At 42.5% G+C, this 17,041-nt stretch overlaps 1 protein-coding gene across 2 annotated transcripts in view; it reads right to left on the minus strand.

Annotated features, from left to right (window-relative positions):
• Nucleotides 1–17,041, minus strand: part of ST6GAL2 (ST6 beta-galactoside alpha-2,6-sialyltransferase 2) — a 49,991-nt gene that overhangs the window by 20,445 nt on the left and 12,505 nt on the right. Inside the window, exon 2 of one of the 2 annotated variants that reach the window (XM_027674986.1) lies at nucleotides 3,514–4,516. In XM_027674986.1, the coding sequence (XP_027530787.1) occupies nucleotides 3,514–4,459 (946 nt within the window). In that variant the 5' untranslated portion in view covers nucleotides 4,460–4,516. Of the gene's footprint in view, nucleotides 1–1,464; nucleotides 1,498–3,513; nucleotides 4,517–17,041 lie in introns of those variants that run through there. The other variant, XM_027674987.1, reaches the window with a different exon arrangement.

Genomic DNA, 17,041 nt, shown 5'->3' on the forward strand with positions numbered 1-17,041 from the left:
TGATCTCAGAGGTCCCTTCCAACCCAGCTGATTCTATGATTCTATGATTTAAAAATAGTTGGAGAGGTGGGGGAAAGGAGGGCAAAAGGTGGAAAATAAATTAACATTTTTGCTTGTGTTTCTAATGGGAACACAGAAGAGGGAGCTAAAGGCCTAGGAAGGGAAGAGTCCTTTGCTGCTGCTTTCTTATGCCTTTTTTCCTCTTTGGAGAATAAATCATGGAATGGTTTGGGTTGAGAAGGATCTTAAAGATCATCTAGTTCCAACCCCACTGCCATGGGCAGGGACACCTTACACTAGACCAGGTTGCTTGGAGCTCCATCCATCCTGGCCTTGAACTTTTCCAGGGACAGGGCATCCACAACTTCTTTGGGCAATCTGTTCCAGTGCCTCATCACCCTCATAGTAAAGAATTTCCTCCTAACATCTAATCTAAGTTTCCCCTCTTCTAGCTTAAAACCATTCCCTCTTGTCCTGTCACTATCTGCCTCCATAAAAAGGTCCCTCTCCATCTTTTTTTTGTAAACCCATTTTAAGTTCTGAAAGTAAGGACTTTTGCCTGCAGCAATGTCATCAACCAAGGGTGTACAGCCCTAAACCCAGAAGTCATGTATGGGGTGTTTTCCCCACTGTTGCTGACTTTGCCGTACCTCTGTGGACATGGAGGTGCTCAGCAGGAATGGCAGGCTGAGTCCACAGAGCAGCACCACTGGCTGCCTCTGGTGCCTCCAAAATGTCAGGTTCACTTGCATTTTCAACCAAGAAGCTGGTAGCCCTCGTGCCAGGACTGGGAGAGGGCAGTCTTCCCCTACAGCTGTGCATGCACAGGGATAAAGAGCATTCTTAACTTTTTCTTTGTGGTCAGACTATCCCTTTTTCAAGGATTAGAGGGAAGGTGGAAAGGCACGGTCAAGAGCTCAGTTGTAACACACACTATCTGGACTCTGCAGGGGAAGTATAACTTCAATAATACAAACAGATGTTGGAGCTTCCATTTTCCATTTTAAGTGGGAAACACTGGCATGACATGGACCCGTTGTAGCAAGTCCAGAGAAGGGTCACTAAGATGATCAGACAGGGCTGGAGCACCTCTCCTATGAAGACAGGCTGAATTAAGGTTGTTCAGTCTGGAGAGGAGAAGGCTCCAGGGAGACCTTATAGTAGTTTCCAGTACCTAAAGGAGACCTACAGAAAAGCTGGAGAGGGACTTCTTACAAGGATCTGTAGTGATAAAAAAGGGGCAATGGCTTTAAAGAGTGCAAGTTTAGATTAGATATAAGGAAGAAATTCTTTACTGTGAGTGTGGTGAGGTGTGGGAGAATGTAAAGACTATGAATCCTGGAAAGAATGACTTTAGAAGTGGGTCCATCACAACGGCAGCTCTCCGGGATCGAGTGGAGTGGAAAAACGCAGACGATTCGTGTTTTATTGTACAGTTTTCCCTGGACTATGTAATTCCCTTACCCATGTGGCCCCCCCCGCGCAGCGCCATGTTGTCTCCCCTCCCGGAACTGGTCCCTGCCCCTGCACAAGCATTATTGGTTGTCTCCCTGGCTTGTTATTGGACTTTGGTCCTCCTGTATCCCCCACTGGTTAGCAGAGCCCTCAAGCCACTCCCTTTCCCCGGACCTTGGCCCAATCACATTCCTCCTTCTAAGCCCTCCCCTGGAGACCTTAAAAGCCCTTGGGAGTTTCAAATAAACCACTTTTCGCCCCTGGAATCCAGAGAAGAGACTTGGTGACTCTTTCCTCCTTCTGATGGGGGATCGCGCCACTGAGACCCTCTCTGAGAAACCGTGAGCAAGGAGTCGCTAGAATCAACTCTGTTAGTGAGGCACTGGAACAGGTTACCCAGAGAAGTTATGGATGCCCCATCCCTGGAAGTGTTCAAGGCCAGGTTTGATGGGGCCCTGAGCAACCTGATTTAGTGGATCTAGCGTAGGCCTTATCAAACCCCATCTCCTCCCTTTAGGCAGCATCAGATGACAATTTCCCAATTCAATAAAAAGCTCTTTGTAGAAAATGGCATAAGCTTCTGCGCCCAGAATCTTCCTAAGAAATTGGGTACACACAGGAGTGAGCAGAGCCCAGGTACCACGTCAAGCATCAAAGTCCATACCTGGGCTGCACCTGAGTGTGCAAATATGACGTGAAGCATGCTGTAATACATAATTATGTAAATATGTCACAACGTGCTATGGATTCTCCAGTACAGCACTAATCCATACTAGTGTAAACTGGGTACCAGGGAACACTGACAGAAGATTCTGTTTCACACAAGGATAACGTGTTGGAGAAGGGAGGAACTGTTAAGCTTTTTCACCTCAAAGATTTCTAAATCAGTGAGGTTTCATGTGAAATTGGGGGTTACGCGGGTGTGATTTTAGCTGCAGGTCAGCTGGGCACCTCTGCTATGCTGGAAGGATATTAGTTTGATAACACTAGCAGATCTAACATACCCCAAAGATTTAAAGGAAACCTGTGTGAAACCCATCTGTGCCAAAGAGATGATACCGTGCGATAAAGAAAGTACTGTGATGTGAAGTCCTGGAACATGGGAGGATTAATGAGTGAACACCAAAAGGTTTTTATAAAGAGGTGAAGGAGATAACTCTTCTTGTTCCAGAAACAAGTTTTAGACATACATTTCATCCTTCTTTCAACCCACTTAGCATACTGCACATGTACTACTAAAATGAAGACCTACTGAGATAATAACACAGTAGTGTAGTAGCATTCATTTTTAAAAAGAAAAAATAAAACTGACCTGAATTAGTTTTATGGCCCCACAATCCTTTTCTGAATAGCTATCACAAAACTCCCACCTTGAGGTGGGGAATTTTGAGTGACACTGACATCTCAGCAAACCTGCAAGCTCACTGACTCAGTGCAGCAATGGAAAAACAATGGGTGAAGGTACTTGACCTCATTTAAATTCAGTCTCAGAAAAGAGGTCAGGGGACTTGATCTCAGTGCATGAAGCTACACAAGGGTGTGAATTCTTTATGTCTGTGAACTCTAAACACACAAGAGTGAAGAAGACACTCTACTGCTTTTTGTCATGGAGACAAAGTTCAGTTTGGGACAGCAATATAACAGCAATTCCTCCATGAGCCACTGCAAAATAAAGACCAGTACAACACCGCTTTGCAGAATAAAACCTGAATAAGACTTTGATCTGCTGAAAATAAACGCATGTTACAGAAAAATGTTGAATACAGCAGACCTGATGAAACCAGTGCCTTCTTCATACTACAGGCTGTAATATGACAAGAAGGCATAATTGTTTCTTTAAAATTAAATTATGACCTCAGGCCTGATTTTGTTTTCAGTTATATTGTCCTGAAAAGGAACAGCTTCACTAAGTTCATAAGTTTGCATTCATGCAACTCTGGGGAGAGAGAACAACCAGACTTTACAGATCTGTGCTTGAGGAGAATGAACCTTTTGAAAGATAAACACGAACACACACATATACATATATATACATGTGAATAGATGCGTTTCACCCACCTATTTCATCTCCTAGAGAGGAGTTCAGTATTGCACCAGCAGACATAACTACTGCACAGCTCCCAAAGCCATGTGTATATAATTTGCCCAGTGGAATTTGGGGAACGTGCTTTTCCCATCCAAGAGTGGAGAATGGAGCCTCCTTGCCATCTATTGTTTTCACATTCACTCTTTCTTTTAGCTCACAGAATAGCTGGTCTCCTGTCAACTTGGAGTTTCGTTTCCCCTTGAACCGCACCCCATGCTTATTGGTACTCAAATAATCTTTCATCGCCTTCTGCAGTCGAGGGTTTAGCATCTTGGAAGAGACATCCCCTTTCCAAAGCTTGTAAAGAAAGGATTTCGACATTGTAGAATACAGCCCATCCCAGTCATCAGATTCATCAAGCATCTGGCTTCTGCTATGCTTTGTGCTCCTTCTCCTCATTCTTCTCTGATGGCTCCAGTTGTTCTGCAAAATATTTACTTCTGCATTATTCACATCAGCTGAGATGAATTTTTCTATCTCTTGAAGGTGGCTGTGTGACCGAGGCTGACCAGCAGCAAATAAATAATCATCATTCACTTGGTAGAAATCACTTTTTGATTTTCTTCCTAACTGGGATGGAAAAAACTCATCTTCATTTCTAAAGGCATCTTCCAATACAGTCCATTTCTTAGAATTTCCAGTCTCTGATTTAAATGTACCTAAGAGATCTTCATTAAGAAGTACCTCATTCCCATCAATGGTTTCAGAGAATGATGGATCATGAATGGCTCCCATGATGACTCTCTGCTTGCCTTGAAGGGGCAGAAGTCTCTTAGTTTCAATGTAAGAAAAGGAACTTGGAACTGGTTCAGCGGTGTTGCTATCTGTAAAATAGATGAACATCACCAGGAAAAGAAGACCCCATGCAAAGATACCAAACAGCATGAGTTGTTTCCATTGCTTCAAGTTAGGTTTCATGGCAATGCCTTTACCAGCTCCTCTGTGCCTTGAAGTATTGGTGAAGGAAAATGAAACCTGTAGAAAACATCAAGTACTATTAAATATTGTTCTAAAAATAGATACAATTCCGAAATATCTTAACAGCATTGATAGAAGCTGCAGAATTAATCTCCAAGCTGTAGCACAGAAGATTCAGTAGCAGAAACAAACTCCAGAGCCTGCAGACACTGTAGGAGTGACACGCTTTGGCTGTAACCACACCGTGACAGCTGCTAGCTACAAAAGAAGCTGGTGGCCAGTTTCTACAGTAACACTGGATCCTGCCTTCAGGGAGATCATGTGCCTGCCTGCTTCTGCTATACCCAATGTAGCATTAAGAGAGCAAAAGCAAAACCCATGCCTGGCTGCATGCGCAGTGGGAACAATATTAGCTGTCTTCTCTTTTGCCATTGAAAGTCCTTATGCAGTGGAACTGTGAGCAAGCCTGTCCCCAGAGGGACTAGGCAGGGACAAACCCTAAGCTGGCAGCCCTCCTCTGCCCACAGCCTGGAAAGGATGGTGCTCTGTGGATATCATCAGGGGGCGTAAGGGAAAGCATTCTACCAGAGGGGAACCTTTTCCTCAGCTGGTACGAACTGGCACAGTGCGAGTGGCTATTTGTTGCCCAGTACCAGACCCAAGTAAGAATGACTGCTGTACCTCTGCTATGGATGCTTGGATGCTGCATGCCCACTGAGTTGGAATGAAGGAGTTCTGCACATCAGGGTCTGAGGGGTTTGTATTTTCCAAAAAGGAGAATGGATGGCACAACTATCTAAACATATTCCTTTAGGATAATATAGAGATTTACATAAAGGGGGTAGAACTAGACCTGGAAATCTGTGCTCTACTATTACCTGGGGGTTTTGGACAGCTTGTGCATTAGTGGAGGCATGCATAGTCCAAATGAAATAAAGTCTGACCAAGGGGGCTGTGTTCCAAGGAAAATACACTAACACATTGCTGGACCATCAAGCACGCTAAGCCCTTATATGAACCCACTTGCTTAATCAAGTGGTGTGGGCATCGGTTACAAAGCTGACTGAAGAAAGTACAGCCCTTCCCTATCATAAACCTTTACCATTCACCTCCCTGCACCATAGTCATCATCAGCCTCAGTTGCTACACTTCAGTGTAACTCAGCGTACTAATTAGACAGATCACTTAACTGACCTGAATGTAAAAAGAAGCCCCTTCTTCTGAAGTTTTCTTTCTAACCCTATTTGTTTCAAGAGCCACTTAATGGTGGGACTTAAGAGCCACTTGTACCAGCCAGCTGCGATTAGGAAAGGAGAAGGGGTGCAGGAGCAGGCTTGGCTTTCATTACCAGCCTGTGCCTCAGGAGCCACCACCTCATCATATCACATCTGAACAGCACACACAGCTTATACGCCTCTGATAACACACCGCCTGCTCACACCTGACCATCAGGAGGGACCAAACCCAGTCACCATACACTGTCACCTTTCTGCAAGCTGCTGAAGTACATCAAAGCTAAGTGCAAAGTTTAGACCAAAGCTATAACTAAGGCTGTGTTTTCACATAAAAAAAACCCCAGTAATAACACCAGCATAAGATGTTCCCCGCTCTGTCCCATACTCCTGCAATGTGCCTCTGCTGCTGCCAATACCCCTGTGTACGGGGCTGGCATATTACAAACTGAACCAGTAAACTGATAGAGCAGAGGAAATACATGTTAGAGGGGTTTTTTGTTTCAGTTTTGTTTTGTTGGGGTTTTTTTAAACTGGGTCAGCCCCTTTATCCACCACAGTGTGGTCACACAGCCAGTTGTTTCAGCACAAACAGGGAAATCGCCTACCACAATGCAGAGGCGAGAACAAACCGCAGGTTTTGTATTAACGGGGATAATTCAGGCTAGCATTTCTGCTGACCTCCTGAGAATGTGAGACTGCAGTATTACATTTCCAAACACAGTCTATTTTAACGATCTAGACAAAGCCTAGAACATTAGACAAAGATAGCTCACTTTTTGGCTCAAGGCAATGTCCAAACAGAGAGAGAATTCATAAAGTTACACTTGGATGACACAATTTTATTGCAAACACATTCATTTCTAATACACTGAAAAAAAAAATCCTGACTGTGATAACCCAGTGCTCCACACACATTTGGCTTGGCTCACAGAAACCACATGGGAGAAAGCTATTACTCCAACTAACCCATTTCCTACTTGCACTCTGCTGCTGCAAGATTTTTCTCTGCAGTACCTCGACACTCCCCCCACTTCCAATTTTAAATCACTGCAGGTGATGTCCTGTGGGAGTCGCCTTACAGTATATGGCTGTTGTGCAAGTGAGGTCTGCCCTGAACGTACTGCAACCTGCCCACTCATCAGTGTTCAGATGGTTTGCATTTTTAAATCAGCATTCTTCACCCATCTGAACTGCTTCCATCCCTTGTTATCATTTTCCCTGATATATTTCCCCAGCACTTTTCAACACGTGGCCTCCAAACCACTGTGTAAGTTAGCCTTTGCTCAGTCAGATGTTTCTCCTGCTGAATATACATTTCTTACAGGATTGCAATGGAAGCATCTTGCATAATCTTTTTAACAGATAAGCTTGCAGGAAGTCAAAGTTATAAAGGAAGAGGTCACTAATATTTTTCTGAGTTACTGAGTCATGTAACAAGTCCAGCCACAATTTAAAGATAATCCATAACAAAATCCCATGTTTTTCTCAATTTTTCCCAAGTTTTGTTGTATCTTAGAATGTTTTGATAAGAAACTGAAAGGTTTAGTCTTACTTCAGGTGCGAGACTACAAAACTTTCTAATTGCCTGTGATCACATGTGTTTGGTGCAGCAGACTGCCTCAGCATAAAAAATTAGGCAGGACTCCTAAATTCAATATTCAGGTTAAAATCTGACAAAGGACTGAGATGCATTATTAATTGTTTTTAAATTAAGGTAAACTAATTTCTGTCCCCCACCCCCAACACTTAGGAGGTCATGAAAGCACACACATCTTGGTCAGCATGGACATATAAGCATGCATATGATTACCTTCTTTGTGCAGAAAAAAATCATCTGTGTAAAATAAAAACCAGCATTCAACAGTATATTTGTCAACACTGCAAGCAAAAGGAGAGGGACCAATGAGAATAAATCCAAAAACTTTACACATTAGCCACCGCAGAAGCTTATCTGCAATTCCTCGTTGCAAGTGGGGCCTCAAAAAGGATACTCAAATCTCTTGAAGACCAGAGCTATGCAGGCAAATCTCTGTGCTGCTTTAATGTTTTTTAGCTCACAAGAAATGCCTTGTCCTCCAGCAGCACAGCTGAGCTGGAAACGAATTCAAGGTCATTACTGTATTAGTTGCAAGAGGACTTCTACAACCTCACAGGATCTTGAAAGCTGTGTGTGGAAAGCTGCACTAAGTCCAGAGAAATATCAGTTTATCTTATCTCCCTCTACTATAAACATCCAGTCTTCTCCCCCTCAGCCCCTGCAGCTTCTCACACCTCACAGTCTCTGACTTTGAGAATGTCTGGGAGGAGAGGGCAGCCCTTTCGCATGCTCCCCACCACCCTCCCGCTGGCAGCAGACCCCTGCGCTGCTCACGGGGGTATATTCCTCTTTACCACCTGGGGATGCACTTGGATTCTCGCCCTGTGCTGCTGAAGGCAGCACATCTCAATTGAAAAGAAAAAAACATTTGTGTAGGACACCAGAAATGATGATTGCAATGAATTACACTGGCTAAATAAAAAAAAAAAACAGGTGGCTTCATTTGTGCAATTACTGAAGTCCACTGGATGCTTCAGGAATAAACTTCCATCTCTCTCTTATTTACGCTCATCATACAGCTTCCAAACTGTTAAAGCAATTCTACACAAGTTTTTAAATGATCATTAACGTTTCTCATTCCAACTTTACCACCCCTGCCATAATAATCCTCCCTACTTACAGACAACAGAGACTGCTGGAGTCAGCTCCTGCTAAGGAGGACCAGAGGAATAAGTCTACCCCTGGGGGAAACACCCAAGACTTAACCCAACCCAGCTTCCTCTTCGGCAGAAATAATAAGCCTATTTGCCCCAGAGGCTGAAGATTTCATTTTCTTACATATCTCCCTTCTGATGGGCTCTTTTAATCATTAACTGATTTCAGTTCCAACTACCATATGGAGAACAGCTTTTTTCTTACCCAGTCTGGTTGTTTGCACAAAAGCCATGGAAAACATTAGACAAGGTACAAACCAGTGAAGTGGGCAGAAAGGGGAGACTTACTTATTTGCTTAATAGAAATACTAGCAGCAGCTATGAAAAAGAAAGGCAAACCCTAGTGGTATCTTTGATGCATCCCAGGAAATAAAGGCAATTCCCCAGTGGAAATTAAAGGCTGATTTTCAAGAAACGGCACCCACTTGTGGGAAATTTCATTTTGCTATGCTAAGGTGCAAGAAACCAATGAGTTCCCTCTCCCTTTATAAAGCCCATTGTTTTGCAACAAGGAGCACTTTTCATTTTTCTGAAGTAGGCCTCCTGACTATTTCTTAAATGAGAAGAGATGGATGAGGGAGATTTTTTTTATTCCTTTGAAACATTCCTTCCTTTCAACACTGTCTATTGTTAAAATTAATTTGTACAGACCCTGGCAGCTCAGAGGTCAGGATGGTTCAAGTTGATGTGCTAAGATGTGCACTGTTATGTTAAACAGGGTTTTCCTTGGCTGCAGCTTTACAGCGAGAAGGTCACCTCAGGGTTATTTGGGGTAGCAAATGTTAGACGTGGGCAACCGTTCCCAAAGGGCTGAGAATCAGACCAAGGTTTACTTGATGGAAAGCTTAGGCGGCCTGAACAGACAGCAAATGCTCCTTTAGTTTGCTTCATCTCTCAGTCAGCTAATTCCAGCATATTAAGAAACCTCTGGCATAGGGCAAGACAGCTGGAGGCTGCATTTCCAGGGTGGGGAATACACTCGTCCTCTCATGTGGGGAGTGCCAAATTGGTTTTAGTGTTATCGCATCATTTCTGCGGTGGAAGCCACACAGTAGTCAGCAACAGACAGGCAAGCCTGTGGGGAGTGGTGACTGCCAAACGATGTATATTAGTCTGTGGATGGCCTGGGTATTTGTCTTATTGGCTGTGATTATGCCTCCTAATTAATGAATCTCTTTTGGACAACTTCCTTGTTAGTCCCGATAAATCTGGCTCTTTCCTTCAACGTTATTCAGAGGAGTCAAGCTGCATACAGTATTATTTGTGGCAACCTAAGACAGTGTCTTCTGAAGTGAAGAAAAAACACCCAAAACCAAAGAAGCAGGATTTTTTTTCCAATATTGCCTTTTAAACCTATATTTAGTTATATACTTAGGAAAAATTAGGTATTCAAATGATGGTATTGCTAACCTGAATCACCACTAAACCAGGCATCCCAAGCTAGGGCATTTGGAAAGCGCAGTCTCAGGTTCTTGCTTCTGAGGATGCAGGCAGGCAGTGTGCCTGTTCTCAGGCCCCCTAATAAAACCTAGGATTTCAAGTAAAAGGGGAGGGGGTGGAGTAACTTTTTTTTTTATTATTATTTTTACTAATGATCCACTTCCAGGAGCTTAGGCTGTAAGAAAATTGCCAAATATAGTGAAACTTGCAGTAAAACTCACTTGAGTTGGCAACCTGGCAGCTGGAGAAATGCTCAGTGGGGTTTCTGTCAAGGAACGTGTCCCAGATTATTCTGCAGGAGACTGGGGGCTTAGATGCATCAATCTCTGGGTTTTAGTGGGAGGTCAAAGTTATCTTCTATGCATCTGATACCTACTCTCCACCCTCTACCATAAAGTTCAAGCTGCCTAGCATCAAAGCCAGCTATCACTTTCCCACAGCCCACAATGCCACCTGCACAGTCCAGAGACCACATACAGGTTATTTGAGTGTGGGCTGACAGAAGGAAAGTAAAAATAGCTGTACCAGCTCTTAGCCTTCACATATAGACTTTCCCACCACCAATGGAAATGTTCAACACGGCAGCAACGGTCAGAGAAAACCTGGCTTCTCAGTGACTGCACCTCGGGGGACAACCTCCACCTACTCAACTCGCAGCAGCTTCTCTCAGGAGCCATGACAGCAGCTCTCACTCTGACATTCCCTGAGATTCACCACTCCAGCCAGGATCTCCTCCCAGATTTCAAGTCAGGGGAGACAACTCAACCTTCGTCTTTTCCAGACTGGTTATGAGCCAATCACAGTCTCGTTATTCTAACTGAGGGTTTCTACAGAAATGTACTACATACCACTTCATGTGAAATTCAGTACAATTTCAGTGTAAATTACTTCCAGGTTCTTTAATCAAAATTACAAAGGGGCAGCAGTGTCACAGAGTTATGCTGAAAACAAGCAATTTTCACAACATAATTCAAATCACCCCCCATGGCCTCTCAAGGAGGCCCTCACATAGCCACATACAACCTGCACTCAGCCTTTTCTATTTCTGACCCCTGTTTTTGCCATTTGCACTTGCCATTCCTTTGTCATGTCCTGGCCCTGTTCACAGTAGCACACAAAGGTTCAAGGCTGCTTCAAGTTACTGCAAATGCCAGTGGAGCTTGGTTCCACCATGGACAGGGGTGCAGAAACCACCACTTTGGCCATAGTGCCTAGCATATCCTCATACACAGTAAAGAAGTAGATGAAGTATCTTTTCTGCCCTTGCAGATCTACCAGTGTGTTTTGGATGGGTTTTGCTCACATTTCAGCTGCCAGAGCACTGCCTTTTGATCCACACAGTGGGGGGGGGGGGGGGGGGAAATCAACTTATCTACATCAGTATAAAACCACCGCAGATATCCAAAGACAGTGCAAGTCACTTTTCCAAAGCGAAATTCAGGATGCCACTGCACAGTCATGGCATACTGAATACAATCCAGCTTTGTACAAACACCATCCTAGCTGGCTCCACTCGTAACACCTCAGCAGTTCTCTTGCAGAACAAGCCAGAGCCGCACGTGGTTCTTCTGTGCTACCTTTGTGCAGCTCTCTTCCCCCACGTAAACTGCAGCTTGCAGAGGAACTGCAGTTGTTCCCAGGGGATCTGATCACCATTAAGGTCCTGCAAAGCCAAACTCTGTGCAGGCTGAAACATCAAGCTAGCTGGAGATAAAAGCCAGGTGTGTAAACAAGGTGACCAGATTAATGGCCATCACTTACTTGTGCATCCTGCATTCATACATAACCACCTTATTAAGGTATTTAGTTTTATTGCTGCAGTGAGGTCAATGAGGAGAAAGTGAGTAACATAACACAGAAGGAAGAAGCAAGGGCTGAGGGAGGCCGTGGCACTGGGCTGGACAGGAAGAAAGCTTGCCTGTAGGGCAGGATAGAGGATAGAAAGGCAGAGAGACTAAAACAAACTATGCTCATAGTGCTAGTGGAAGAGCAAAACAATACCTGCCAGAAACAGGGACACCTCAGCACCATGGGGGTGAGAACCAGAAGCAAATCCTTCCTTTCACTGGAACGATCACATCCTTCCCTTTGGGGAAGCACCAGGAGAGCCTTCTACTGCTGAGGGAAGGCTCTGGACCTGAGCATCCTACCCTCTTTCTCCCAATCAACAAATGGGAAAGAGGCCACCATGTTCCTTCAGCAGGTGGGAGGTCTGCCTGAGTGGCAGGACTTGCACTGTGCCCTTCCCTCTTATTCTGGACAGTCCATCCCAGTTTAATGTGCTGCTTCCTGCCAACCCTGTGCTTGGGAAAGGGGACTCCTGGGCACTGACCCTGTTCCTTGCAGATGGAGCACAGCCCTTTGACCAGAGCACCCTTGGACTGAGCTTTGCAATGAATTAGCAGCTGCACATATTTTCCCCTGTGAATGTTACTTCACACCCCACGCAGAGATGCTCCAAAATACAGGCACAGATGGTGCCTTACGACCCACAACACAAGCAGGGGTTTATGCCCATCTTCAGCACAGCCTGGCTTTCTGTGGGACTTATTCTTCCCTGCCCAAAGAATAAGATTTTAATCCCATTCCCCCTAGCAAAAGAAGAGTTCAGGAGCAGCCTGTGCTTATGTTCCATTGTCATGTGTAACTAAACAGGATGGCAAGAACATCTTAATGCCCCAAAACAAGACAGAGAGATGCAGAGAAATGGATACTACTACTCAGTGTCTAATAAAACATAAGAAAAAAAAAACCAGCCAACATACATAACTGCATTTGGTTCCCCTCCCTCTTTTTAAGGGACAGCTTTTGATACCATACTTGCAAAAGCACATAATTCAAAAAAGGAAGGAAGTGCTCTGAGGGTTTTTTATTTGAAGCTTGACAGGATAAACAAATCACAGTCTCATTAAATCACACAAATCTCAGGCTGCACACAAGACTAAACCACGAGAAATAGGACATTACAAATCCTCATGCAGTTCTACACTTCCAGCACAACAGCTCATTTTATTTCTGCTCTTGGCAAGGTTAGAATAAAAGGCTTCTTTTCTTTGCTCCATAAATGTTTTTAGATGCTATATTACTTGAACTTAACACAGCAGTAATTGCACTGAAAAAGGGCAATCTGAATTGCATCCTGAAAGAAGGAAACATTTATGCTAACGCACACATGAACAAAGAGCACAGTTACAAAAGGTCTGTTTCAATTCTATCACAAAAAACTTGACCAAATTCGCTAACTCTTCCAGGCAGAAGTGGTTGGAGAATTTTCATTTTCTACTCTAAAGTAACGTTTCTGAGATATACTGATTATCCAGATCTCAATATAGCAGTAAATTTTACATCTGCCAGTATGTTCTTACTGTATGTTTCTAACCCTGTAGGCACTGTTTTGCTTTCCTTTTTATTACTAACTTCTTTATTAGACTGTAGTTTGTCTTTTTACATTTGTTCCAGAAAGCAAGCAAGTCTGCCCTTGTTTAAAAACTCTAAAATAGGACAAATTATAACAAATTATTACTTATTTCTCAGCTGTATCTCAGTGCCAATTTCTATTTGTTTTATGTTAGCAAAATAACTGTAGGAGGGCATTTAGAAAATCATTGTTAACATCTCATTTCTTTATACATACATACATACATACAAACAACATGCCTTCTATGCGTTTATTTGCCTTAGGCTAAAAAGCTTGAATGAAAAATTTCACCCTGGAAGAAGGCCTACCAAACCGAAGCATGAAGTCAGTTTAGCCCTTGTTACATTACAATCTAAAAATGAAGTTTCCTAGACTGAAACAATTTTCCCCCCTTTTTTGTATATTTTAATACTTAACATGACTATGCTGATAATAAGCCAACTTACACTAGCTGGGATGTTTTGTTTGGCTTCATAAAGCAAAATAAAGTGGTATTAGTATTTTTTTTCTTTCTTTCTCTCTGTACTGGCACTGGTTTATGTATGGCTCTGGGCAACATTAGCTTAAACTATGACTAGATCAACAGAAATCTCTTCTGTAGGGGATACAGCTGTTTGTAATCTGACACGAACCACTGGAACCTGAATTCTACCTGCCTGGAAATTTTGCAGAGAAAAACTCTAACAACTACCATGGTGAAACCAGTATGAGCAATGGTTACAAACCAAGGTTGTTGGTTGGATTTTTCATAGCCTTTTCTCCCAGCACTTGCCATTCATTCCCTACAAATACAACTGACTTAACAAGGTGGAAGTAGCAGAAAAAAACATTAGGGTCTCTGAAATCTCTGACACCGTTAAAACAGTGAGAAACTGAGGCGAGAAGAAAGACAGCTGGCTAGTTCTCAAGATTATTTGCATTCATTGCTTTTGTTATAAAAGTTGAAATGATGGGATAAGATTCTGAGACCATCCTCACTGGATGTAACTATGGAATTACCATTTGATGGTAACTTTCACCATCATAAAAGACAACAAAATCTGAAACCTTGTGTTTTAAGATCTACTACAGATGAATCTGTGGAAGAGTAAATACTTTTCTTTCCAAGATACTTGGCAGAGGTTTCTGTCATGCCTTTAAAGTCTCAATTTAAATACTGACTTTGAAACCTGAAGCTAACCAGTATACATGCAATATATTCCTTTCCTTCAATTGTTCAACAGATGGGATTGTCAAAATTTTCATTAAAATATTGCTTAGTATTTCAATTGATGGCGATGTCTTTTCTTGGTTCTCAGCCAACAGGCAGGTCTTTGAATTATTCCTGATTTCATTAAAAGAATACCCTTTCAAGATTGCCTTTAAGTAGCCAAGACATGTAAACCCTCGCCTGTCTTTTGCACACTCTGCTTAGAAGATGCAGATAAAGTGCATCCTCTTGCCCAGCACAGAGCATAGCCGTCCTCTCAGCAAGATGTCAGAAACATCTGAAACTTGTTTTCTCCCTCTCCTCTCCTCTTCCCCCTTGCTGCACACTGACAACTCAGCATCCATGGGAACAGATCCCCTCCCAGCTGTGGCAAGAAGTAGCTGAGGTTTGCCCACACTCCCCTAGCACACCCAGTGCTACACCCAGCACACTACTTGCTTTCCCAGGGAGCGTCTTCTGAGACAGTGCTTGCTTCTCTTCAGGTTCGTGGCCTTCCCAGGGAACATGAGTTCATAGTGGCCATTCTGAAAAGCTATTAGTAACATTCAAGCCAACCACGTGGAGAATCAGGAAAAAAAGTTCACAAGGGTGGAGATGAATGTTTATGTGATTTTCCCCCTTGCCTAGGATAATACAGCCCCAACTCTTGTCTGCATCTTCTCAGTGCTTAAGGCACAGGGCAAGTAATAAAGTGAAGTCAATTCACTGCCCTAAATCAATCAGACGAAGGTTGTCTCTGCCAACATGAAAAGAGACTGTTCTGAAAAAGAAATCTTTGTTTTAATATAGATTGATTCCTCAGCAACACCCAATCCTGTCAAACCTCTTCTGCTGATGGGGTTTAGTCTTACTTCAATCCCATACGGATACTAAATAAATGGTGAAAAAAAAAATTAGTCTGATGTAAAAACTAATGCTTAATTTTCACGATTCTTGCTTTTATTTCCTGATTTACACCTATATTTCTAGTCGCTATGTTAGTAGAGATGTTTTAATAACAGTTAAAACTTCTATAGCAGATATAGAGTACACTACACAGGATGACTGCAAGCAAAGCAAAATTTTCCTACTTTCATCAGGTTGGAAGGGTTTTTTAACTATTGGAGAAACAGCTGGAGAAAAATGCATTGAAGTTCATGCTAAAGATGGGTATAAAAATGCAAACAGATATACTAGCAGCAATCATAAATGATGCCAAGCAGTGACGAGACTCCTTTTCTGGAGCTTAGCTATGTTCAGTCTACTCCAAACTCTTCACATTTTTCAGTATCTGTGCAAAATATTCTGTTTTGTCTGCCCTGCTCTAGTAAGAGAGTAAAATTCTTATGTATCAATGTTAGGACATGAGGCAGTACAGCAAAGTGCTGGTAATCCACATTCACTGGTAGGAAATCTGTTACTAGTAGTAAACCCATCAATCACCAAACCCAGTTTGATGAATTGATTAAACCAAATTTACCATTCCAATAAAGCAGAAGGAACTCTAAAACATATATACTGTTCCCATATAATCCATTTTAATGCATCATACAATTTCATAGTACTTCCAGTAACTATAGTGAATTTATTATACAAACTCCCAAATATGAAACCTGATATTATATCTAACAGACGCTGGAGGGTCATGAAAAACACCAGCCTCTTTCCAGGGAGTAATGGCTCTGTGTGCTCCCATTACCCCATCCCTGCATTGATGCAAAGCTACAGGAGAATCCTGTAGCACCTCACAATCCTGAAGTTACATTATGTAGAGGGATTTAAAGATTTTAAGATGAACTTACAAGCATTGGTAGACTGGTCTACTTACAAACCACATTTATTCAAACATATCTTGTACCTCACATTCTGCTTTTCCACTTAGAGAGCCCAAATCTCTGAACAGTAGCAGCCAAATAAGTTAGGTTTTCTGACTTCAGCATAAGAAAAGGAGCACCATTGAGCTTTTCTTAAACAACCAGGCAGAAAATATGTTATGCCCTACAAGAATCAAGAGAAATATTGTTTAAAGTTAGTTGGGGGAAGAGTACCAACACCCACAGACCTGGGGTCCAGTTCTGGACCCAGAACTCCACTGATGGCATTTGCACACAAGGGCTGGCTGCAAGCACAGACTCCGAGATCCTACTGCAAATCAGGAAGCTGGATACTCCCTTAACTTAGTCTCAAGATGCTGTGCTATTACAGATTTTCTTCTATTTTAACTACTTTTTTAGATTTCTATATCTCTTCAGATTGCTCCAAAAGCAGTAGAAATTATTAACAGTGAACTAATTTATGATGAAATGGACTTATCATACTAACTACTGATAATTTTTTTAAGCTTTAATTGTTCGAATTTGATACAGCTCTTTAAGAATCCTATCCAATGTGCTTTCACAATTGCTTTCACAATTCTCAGTGGACAGTATTTATCTGACTTATTTACTAATTACTTTCAAATTACAAATGTCCCTCAGGTCTGAATCATTTTTGATGAAAGAACGAGCAGACTTACATTGGTTTATACCATGAGGGAAGAGAAATTAAAG

The sequence above is a fragment of the Neopelma chrysocephalum genome, unplaced genomic scaffold (assembly GCF_003984885.1).
Source record: "Neopelma chrysocephalum unplaced genomic scaffold, ASM398488v2 Primary Assembly neopelma1_25, whole genome shotgun sequence".
Lineage (NCBI taxonomy): Eukaryota > Metazoa > Chordata > Aves > Passeriformes > Pipridae > Neopelma > Neopelma chrysocephalum.